At 32.7% G+C, this 11094-nt stretch overlaps 1 protein-coding gene across 1 annotated transcript in view; it reads right to left on the bottom strand.

The window, feature by feature from the left end:
• Nucleotides 1–1086: 1086 nt before the first annotated feature.
• LOC106476689 (mediator of RNA polymerase II transcription subunit 6-like) overlaps nt 1087–11094 on the bottom strand; it is a gene marked incomplete at its 5' end in the record, with an annotated part of 11645 nt that continues 1637 nt past the window's right edge. The window contains 4 exons of the mRNA XM_013937324.2: nt 1087–1277; nt 3312–3452; nt 4216–4284; nt 4691–4730. Coding sequence (XP_013792778.1) covers nt 1141–1277; nt 3312–3452; nt 4216–4284; nt 4691–4730 — 387 coding nt within the window. The remainder of the gene's footprint in view (nt 1278–3311; nt 3453–4215; nt 4285–4690; nt 4731–11094) is intronic.

Here is an 11094-nt window from a genome sequence, read left to right as displayed (position 1 = left end):
GATACAACTTGATTCTTGATTCTTGATACGTACACTATAAACACAGAACCCGTTCTTTCTTTATAGTGTAAAACGACAAATCTTTATGTCCACTTTACACCATAAACACAGAACCCGTCCTTTCTTTATAGTGTAAATCGATAAATCTTCAACATGTAATTAAAAATATCTTTTCTATTTTCAGAGAACTCCATTTTCCATTACAAACTGCCATCTTAAAACACGAAAACTTTATTCCAAGAAGGCAAAGAGCAATCAAATATGAAACTTACTCTTTATTAGCTACAACACTAACACTGAGCCCCTAGAGAAAACATTAAGGAATAACAAGTTAAGGATCATAAACAAATATCTGTACACCATTAAAGATAACCTAACTTCAAACATCCAAAGTTAAAAAAACAAGGTGTTTATATTACACCGTGTCACTCCTTTGTGTAAGGTTATGTAGATAAAACTAAAAGTGCTAACAGGAGTTTCTAAACACGACATTAAATTTGGAAACACAAACATTGCCATTTTTATTCCTATGAGAGATTCTGGCCAAATTGATTGGAAATAAAGAGGAATTTTATGTAAATTGAATAACTACATTAAAATATGAATCGTGGAAAGTTATTTCATCAAAAGCCTGCCTAATTCATACACCTCCCAAGGCTACTTTAAGCTAAAGAACTTGGTGATCTCTTGTATATTTAAGAAAATTTGAAGTTTCAGGGTTACATAGGTGTTGTTGACCAGTTTTTCTACCAGAACACAATGTGAGACTTAAGAGGGCACACAAATGTGTCAAGACTAGTTTCTTTAATATTATAACTTCTGACAGTTTGTTACACTTGCTGCGTTTTTTGCTAAAAGTGAAAATATTTTATATCATAACTAGATTTCAGATAAAGAAATTTTCTGTAACTGGATTTACAATGAATATGAAAATATTCTATGGTGCTAAATAAATGCAACACCCAAGGATGATCTAATGATCACTGATCTGTCAGATCATACATGTTATGCTTATAAAGCATGATCTCTCTTTTTGAAACTAGATGAGTATCTTTAATGATACCCAAAATTATTCAAAAATCAGTGTTTTTTTTTAGTCAATTTATTTACATCTTAAATACAGTCAAAAGATTAGATATTTCATGCAAGTCGTGGTCTCTTCTCTGGTGGTGGTTTAATTCCAGTTTTTGCCGACTGAGTTGGAAATGGAGCCGCATGTTGTGTTTCTGTTTTTTCTTGCTTAACTTCAACTTTTATTTCAGTTTTCACACTTTCCTCTACACACACACAAAAAAAATACTCATTAAAAAGTTAAATATTAAGCAATGGAGTAATAACAGCAAATACGTTGCATTTTTTTTTATATAAAGAATCATTCCTTCTCAATATCTCATTAAAGACACTTAAATTTAACATCCAAACTATTTATGGGGTTTTTCAGTCTTTTTTAACTCACCACATAGTAACTCAAAAAACCCACAAATATTATATTTCTTTGGTTTGTTGACCGAAGCTGTGCTGATGAGTCTTGAATATGCAAAATTGCAGTTCACAGCAGAGTGTGGTCAATCAATGAATGCACTAGGCTCCTATGTCACAGATTATATTTTCAATCTTACCTTTGGTGAAAAGAAAAGAAATCTGTACTATATTACATCCAAACAAGCCAGTAAACAACGTTGTAAATGTAGCTAAGTTGATACTGACAAGTCATTTCCTATCTTTGATTATGCTTTATTACACCGAAACTTTTAATTTATTTAACTTATTTCTATACTAGTAGTGCTGATTTTATATTATTTTAAAACATTAAAAATTTCTTATGAAGATCAGAATGACTCTTAGACCAGCATAAAAGCAGTTGAAGGAAACATCTGTAGTTCTGCCATGTTTCCCTTATCAATTCATTTTAACAGAAAGAGCTCCAACAGTGAAGTTTATCAGCAACTGTCAATGTCTTGTTCAATTTATTGAGCTTTAACTTGCATGTTACATTAAAGTTATTAGAAATCTATAAGCTTTAAAAACAATAACTTATTCATACTTTTGTATTTACAATAGGTTTAGATTTTTAAGACTTATAACTAGCAAACTACCCATAAAAATTCATGGGAAATCTGTACATTCTTCTCATTTTCTAGGGAATTATGCAGCCTAAGAACCCCACCCCCCCTCCAAATCCCTTGAATAACCATTAATAAGCTCCAATTTGAAAATTAAAAAAATATAAATGAAAATAAAATTGAAAAATCCCTCCAATGCTATGGCATAGTGCTAAATTTTATAGTGTGATCTCTGCCAAACTTTGTCAGACATACGATGTCACCATCATGGTAAATATCTCATACTTAAAACCTGATTTACATTTTTTATGAGTATTTTAAATGAAATATATGCAGCACTAATCATTTAAAACAAGTTACATTAGTAATAAATTGAATATGAATATGCTACTAAGGGAAAACGTGCAACTCAGCTTCCTTTAAATTAAGAAGCAAGGAAAGAAAACAATGGGTACCATATATAAAATACTTTTAGCACCATGTCTACTAAAAGTATTAATAACTTACTTATATTGCTTTTCACACCTCTTGTTGTATAGTATGTAAATAATAAGCCTTTTAAAAATGTGTATGTTTTAAACACAATTTTAAAATGAATTTTAAGCATTTAATAACATTTATTTGTCTTAACAGCCATGTGACATAGGATAAAAAAATATTTTATTTTAATGGTCTGATACGGCTCTTGAGCCTATGTAGTCACACAATGCCTGATGCCAGTTCCTGAGAAAGAGTTACAATGTGTGTGTGTGTGTGCTGTGCAGTGTAGGAGAGCTCTACTAATGGACATAGATGGAGGGATCACAAACAGCCAGCTTGTTCTCCAACACTGTGAGATGTTAGTTTTTTTGTTGTTTTTTTATACACGTACTATTAGTTTTTGAAGATTTGGGACTGTGCTCCAATTTCAGGTGATGGCAGTGCTAAACCCTGCTTAAAAGTCATTATCAATATTGATGATAATCCACAGATCCTAACAGACCCCAGGTAAGCTGTTTCAATCAAACTGGAAAGCCTCAACAAATCCTTACTCCCATTCTGAGGGCCCCTTCATCACTTTAAGTTATTGTTTTTGTTATGTGGAGTTCAAGAACCTAGGTACAACATTTCAGGTTGCTTTTTCTAAATTAGTATGAGCAGTTCAAAAACATAAAAAAACAAAGTAAATACAGAATAAGAATGAAGAATTCTGTTCGACTGAGAAACTTCCAAATACAAAAGAGGTAGAAGTCTGAAACTTATACAAACCTGTTTGTTTTTCTAGTTGTGGAGGAGATGGAAGTTTTGGAGGGAACTTTTTTGTGAGCTCAGCAAGAAGTATGTCAACTCTTCTCCTCTGGAAGATGGAACTCGGTTCTTCTTTAACCTTTTCTTTGGTCTTGGTTTTGTCTATGAAAATTTGTAACAAATACTATCAAACTGTTGTTCTTCATACATACACAAACTGAATCAAATTGTTATATAAAGGAAACAAAAACAACAAAGTTACAAAATGTTTATAATGTAAACTTACCAGAATCTTTTTAATTACAATAAATAAATAAAGATTTCAAAGAAAATAAACAAAAGCAATACACATTTCTTAATAGCAATGGTCAATTATTGTTTGCAAATATCTGATTAAGTACTGAATGGATCACTTAAAGTATGAATGATCTACAAAACCTTCTGCAAATAGGATCAACACCATTTTACTTCAAAAAAGAACAAAGTATTTTTCAAAAAACAATGACTATACTTCTGTTAAACTCACACCTCTAACATTGAATCATACAATCGATTAAGATTAGATTTTACATGTTCTAAATTATATTTTACAGTCGTTGTTATACAGTGGTGAGTAATGTACATAAATTTTGTGGAATGCAACTAACAGTTGATCTATATATGTACATCAAAAATTACAAAGCAACAGAATAGTATGAAAAAAATTTTACTGCTAAAAGTATTGTCCATGTAAATTAATCTAAAGTATAAAAGTGTGGCAGTTCAAGTTTTCTATATTTCAACTGCTACACACTGTAACTCGTGTAATTTTGCGATAGTTATAAACAAATCTTAAACCTATGCTGAAAATAAGCCTAAGTACAGATGCATAAAAACAAAGATGATTAACTGTGTGATGAAAATAATTAATAACAACAGCACTAACCTGTTGCTTCTTGATCTTTAAATTCCCACCAATAACCTTTAGATGGGTGGTATCTGGAGTAGGAGAGTGCTGAAACATAAAAACTAATATCAACTTTGTTAGCACCTTAAAATACCACACAAACCTTAAATGTTACCATGAGGGTAATGAAGTGACTTGATAAGGCTAGCAACCCCAACACATACCTTGACCAAGATTCAGAAACACAAAATATGTTGATACATAAATAAAAATGGGTGAGTGTACAATTATACACATTTAAAACATGGTACAACAGCAAAAATGCCAAATCAATCACAGTTAAGAAGGCTTTGCAAAGAACTTGATAAAAGTAACAATGCCTTTAATAAAAATCCAGGTACAGAAATATTAGAAAAATAAAGGAACTAAAGCTTCAATTTGGACTAAGTTATAAATAAAGTTGAACATGATATTATCACTAAGCAGTTGTATCTGTAAAAAGAGAATATCTCACCTTCATCAAAAGCTGATTGAAGATGGTGAACACTTGTTAACTGGAAATGAAAAAAAAAATACTGTTAACTAACTTAACTCTACATTTATCATAAACAGATCTCTTTTAAATATATTATACACCAAACTGCTTATGGGTCCAAGACTTGGTGGAATATCAGGTTCCTAATGACACGAGTCCCAAATTTACACAAATATAATCAAAACTAACATAAATATAACAATTATTCAAACTAATTACTCCCAGGTAATTTTTTGGTTAGTTCCTTATTCTGAGTGTTGTAACATACAATTACTAAATATCACACAGTATGTAGACCCCACCAGTAGAACTGGATGATTAGTGGAACATATGATTAATCAAGTATTACTCATTCCCCAAGTTTTGTTCAACTTGGGGCACGATGGTGAGTAAAACAAAATACGTGGCCTAACTAATTAGTGAATGAATATTTGCTGTAAAATTCTTATCAATGCTACAAGTGTATCTACCAATTTGGTCACCAATTCTGATTTCATTCCTTAAAGTTGCATGCTCAATTCTTTTTTTGGTCACACCTTTTCTTCACATCTAAGTTGCTTTTGATTACATATGACTTTTTGTCAATACACACCAACAAACCACAGTAAGTAAGAAAGTAACACTCAATAGTAACCAACATTAGCTTTAGGATTGCAACACTATCATTTGGAACAGATCTATACTTTACAGAACTATCCAGATTCTTTATATGGTGGTAGTTTTTCATCTCCAAAACAGCGTTAATAACTTCCTTTATAGTAATATCAAGGAAACTAAATTAACAGTTTCTTGTCATCACCTGCATGCACTCGGTAAAGTTAGTGAACATAAAGATTTGTCGTTTTACACTATAAAGAAAGGACGGGTTCTGTGTTTATAGTGTACAGTGAACATAAAGATTTGGTTCGTCCCGAACAATAACCACATATGATAAACCAATAAAAATTAACTTAATTAAAATGTACAGAATTACAAACACAAAATTACAATTCGACAAAGTCTCTTAATTTTACGGGACGTATCTTCTTCCGTACTGGAAGTACGAGATATTAAGGAGGGTGCAGTGTTGCGTCAGCGAGGTCACGTGACTAGTGTCACGTCACGTTTCTAGAACTATCACTCTCAATAACTAGATGTGGCAACGTGTACTGTAATGACAAACTCATATAATATACTTAAACTCAATAACTAGATGTGGCAAGATGGATTATTATGACATGTGCAAGATCCAAAATTGTTTTAATATGATATACTTAACCTCAGTGACTAGATGTGCTAACGTGAACTATAATGATCTTTTAATATGGTATACGTCACCTCAATACGTAGATAAAGGAAAGTGGACGGTAATTACATGTTAATATAACATATTTAACTTCAATAACTAGATGTGGCAACGTGGACTGCAATGACATTTTAAAGTAATTAACCTCAATACGTAGATATAGCAAAGTGGACGGTAATGACATGTTAACATACTTCATTCCAATAACTAGATGTGGTAACGTGGAATATAATTACATGTTAATATAATATACTTAACCTCAATAACTAAATGTGGCATCGTGAACTGTAATGACAATTTCAAGCTCCAAAACTGTTTAAATATAATATACTCAACCTCAATAAATAGATGTGACATGTGAACTTCAACGGCATGTTAAAATAATATACTTAACCTCAAGAACTAGATGTGGCAACGTAAACTGCAATGACATTTTAAAATAATTAACTTCGATGAATAGTAATAGCAAAGTAGTCTGTAATAATATGTTATTACAATATACGTAACCTCCATAACTAGATGTGTCAACGTCGACTCTGATAACATGTTGATATAATATACTTAACCTGAAAAACTAGACGTGGTAACGTGGACTGTAATGACATGTTAATATAACATATTTAATCTCAATAACTAGATGTGTCAACGTCGACTCTGATAACATGTTAATATAATATACTTAACCTGAAAAACTGGACGTGGTAACGTGGACTGTAATGACATGTTAATATAACATATTTAATCTCAATAACTAGATGTGGCAACCTGGATTTAATGACATGATAATATAATTGGCCTCAATAACTAGATATGGCAATATGGACTGTAATTACCTGTTAAAGCTCTAAAATTGTTTTAATATAATATACTCATCCTCAATAACTAGATGTGGCAACGTGGACTGCAATGACATTTCAAAGTAATTAATCTCAATACGTAGATATAGCAAAGTGGACGGTAATGACATGCTAATATAACATATTTAACTTCAATAACTAGATGTGACAACGTGGACTATAATGACATGCTAATATAACATATTTAACTTCAATAACTAGATGTGACAACGTGGACTGAAATGACATGTTAATATAACATATTTAACCTCAATAACTATATGTGGCAACGTGGACAGCAATGACATTTTAAAATATTAACCTCAATACGTAGATATTTTAATATGATATACTTCACCTCAATAACTAGATATGTCAATATGGACTGTAATGACCTGTTAAAGCTCTTAAATACTTTTAATATAATATATTTAACCTCAATTACTAGATATCGCAGCGTGTACTGTAATGACATATTAAAATACTAAACCTCAATAATTAGATGTGGCAACGTAGATTGTAATGACATTTTAATATAATATACTTAACCTTAATAAATAGTTGTGGCAAGTGGACTGTTATGACATGTTCAAGATTCAAAATTGTTTTAATATAATATACTCATACTGAATAACTATATGTGGCAACGTGGACTGTAATGACATGTTAATGTAATATACTTAACCTCAAGAACTAGATGTGGTAATTTGCACTGTAATGACATTGTAATATGATATACCTCACCTCAATAACTAGATGTGGTAACGTGGAGTGTAATGACTTGTGGGCTGTGATGACATTTTAATATAATATACTCAAACTGAATATCTATATGTGGCACCGTGGACTGTAATGTTATGTTAATATAATATATTTAACCTCAACAACTAGATCTTGCAACGTGGATTGTAATGACATGTTAATATAATTAGCCTCATCAACTGGATATGGCAACTTGGACTGTAATGACATGTTAATATAATATACTTAACCTCAATAAGTAGATGTGTCAAGATGGACTGTTATGACTGAAGTTGCCAGCATTGAGCTCTACGGTTAATATCTACAGTTGTGTTACGTCTTTGGTCGTTAGTTAATTTTCCGTATAATTTCTTTCCGATGAAACTTTAGCGACATAAGTCCTTTCTTAAGTAAAACTGGTTTATTCTTTCTGAATACAACTTTGCAATACACTTAATTTCCACAGTCGCGTTATAACAAACGCTATAATTCACAAAGAACGTCTCACGTGCTCGACTCTACTTTCAATTACACCTTACATTACACATTGTTGCCGTCACTTCTTGGCGGCTTATATATTGTTACGTCTCCGTTTGTTAATTAACTTTCCGTAACTTCGTTCCGACGAAACTTAAGCGACACAAGTTCTTTACTTAATAAAACTGGTTTATTCTTTCCGAATACAACTTTACCGATACACTTATTCTCAACAGTCGCTTTATAACAAACTATAATAACGAACGAACGTTAACTACAACAATACGTCTATCTCTGACTGCAGTTCAATTACTCATTGACTATCCACACATTACATTCCCCTCTTTTATATACCAGCGTACCCTATTTCTAGTAAGAACTTGAACATTCGACAAAGTACATGACCACAATAACTAGATGTGGCAATTTGGATTGTATTACATGTTAATATAATTAGCCTCAATAACTAGATATAGCAACGTTGACTGTAATGAGGTATTATTATAATATACTTCACCTCAATCACTAGATGTGACATCGTGAACAGTAATGTCAAGTTCAAGCTCTAAAATTGTTTTAATATAATTTACTCATCCTCAATAACTAGATGTGGCAGCGTGGACTGCAATGATATTTTAAAGTAATTAACCACAAAACGTAGATATAGCAAAGAAGACTGTAATGACATGTTATTATAATATACTTCACCTTCTTAACTAGATGTGGTAACGTGGACTGTATTGACATGTAAATATAATATACTTAAGTATATTATATAACATGTTTTACTGGCATATAGTAAGAGGCTCAATACCACTGTCCGATAAACCTACAGCTTGGTGGTTAGTCTGAGCCCTCTTCGCTCCCACACACTGCGATGGAGTCTTCCGAAAGCAGAGCTCGCACATGCGATCCGGTGGTCAACCTCTATGTCGATGTTAGCGTCTTTCGTAAGCGTGCTTCCAAGATAGCAAAAACTCTCAACTGTCTCCAGGTTCACACCGTCAATGGATAATTCTAGATCAACTAGAGATCGACAAGGAGCGGGATGAAGCACAACCAATGACATTTTAATATAATATACTTAACCTCAATAACTAGATTTGATAACGTAGACTTTAATGACATTTTAATATAATATACTTAACCTCAATAACTAGATGTGGCATCGTGAACTGTAATGACATTTTAATAAAATGTACTTAACCCCAATAACTAGATGTGGCATCGTTAACTGTAATGACAAGTTCAAGCTCCAAAACTATTTAGTATAATACAGTCAACCTCAAATGTTAGATGTGGCATCGTGAACTGTAATGACAAGTTTAATCTCCAAAATTGTTTTAATATAATATACTCAATCTCAATAGCTAGATGTGACATTGTGAACTGTAATGTCATGTTAATATAATATACTTAACCTCAATAACTAGATGTGGCAAAGTGGACTATAATGACATGTTAATATAACATATTTAACATGAATAACTAGATGTGGCAACGTGGACTGTAATGACATGTTAATATATTTATCCACAATAACTAGATGTGGCAACTTTGACTATAACGACATGTTAATATAATGCACTTAACCTCAATAACTAGATGTGGCATCGTGAACTGTAATGTCAAGTTCAAGCTCTAAAATTGTTTTAATATAATATACTCATCCTCAATAACTAGATGTGGCAACGTGGACTGCAATGACATTTTAAAGTAATTAACCTCAATACGTAGATATAGCAAAGTGGACGGTAATGACATGTTAATATAACATATTGAACTTCAATAACTAGATGTGACAACGTGGACTGTAATGACATGTTAATATAACATATTTAACCTCAAAAACTAGATGTGGCAACGTGGACTGGAATGACATGTTAATATAACATATTTAACCTCAATAACGAGATGTGGCAACGTGGACTGCAATGGCATTTTAAAGTAATTAACCTCAATACGTAGAAATAGCAAAGTGGACTGTAATGACATGGACTGTGTATCAGAGGCACGCCAGAAAGCTTAATCACTTCCATCTGTGCTGTCTCCGCCGGCTCCTCCATGTTAAATAGCAAGACAGAGTTTTCTCCAAAGAAATCTATCCTGGGCGAGCGACTCTCAGTTCACATGGTTGATGTCGAACTCTTGCAGGGATAGTTTTAAACAGTCTTTAAAACGTTTATTCTGTCCTCCAACCGATCGTTTACCTTCACTAAGTTCACCAAAGAGAACTTGCTTCGGTATTCTATCAGCTGGCATTCTCACGAGGTGACTGGCCCATCTGACTTGTGCTTTCTGGAGAAGCGTGTATACACTAGGGACACCAGCACGTTTGAGAACGTCTGTGTCGGGAATATAATATACTTAACCTCAATAACTAGACGTGGTAACGTGGACTGTAATGACTTGTTAATATAATATATTTAACCTCAATACTAGATATCGCAACGTGTACTGTAATGACATGTTAATATAATATACTTAACCACAATAACTAGATGTGACAACGTGGACTGTATTGACATATTGTTCTTCGTCCTTCGAAGTTCGAAGAAGACCACGACATCATTTGGTCTATCTGTGGATACGGAGATGGCTCAGGAGTCCTATCCGAGCCAGGAAGCCTCGACCACATTCACGGCATATATATGGCTTGGTGTCCCGTTCTGAGTCGATCGCACCCGATCCTCCGAGCTGCACGCTTCCCCTCGGCAACCAATCGACGTTTACATTCTGCTGTCACCGAACCCTGCCGGACCTTCGAACATGTCATTACAGTACACGTTGTCATATCTAGTTATTGAGGTTAAGTATATTATATAAATATATCATTACAATCTTCGTTCCCACATCTAGTTATTGTGGTTAAGTATATTAACATGTCATTACAGTCCACGTTGCCACATTTAGCTATTGAGGTTAAGTATATTATATTAAAACAATTTTGGAGCTTTAACAGGTCATTACAGTCTATATTGCCACCTTAAATTATTGAGGTTAAGTATATTATATTAACATGACATTACAGTCCACTTTTCCAT

Source organism: Limulus polyphemus, unplaced genomic scaffold (assembly GCF_000517525.1).
Source record: "Limulus polyphemus unplaced genomic scaffold, Limulus_polyphemus-2.1.2 Scaffold11243, whole genome shotgun sequence".
In the NCBI taxonomy this organism is placed as follows: Eukaryota; Metazoa; Arthropoda; class Merostomata; order Xiphosura; family Limulidae; genus Limulus; species Limulus polyphemus.
This window is presented reverse-complemented; position numbering and strand designations above follow the sequence as displayed.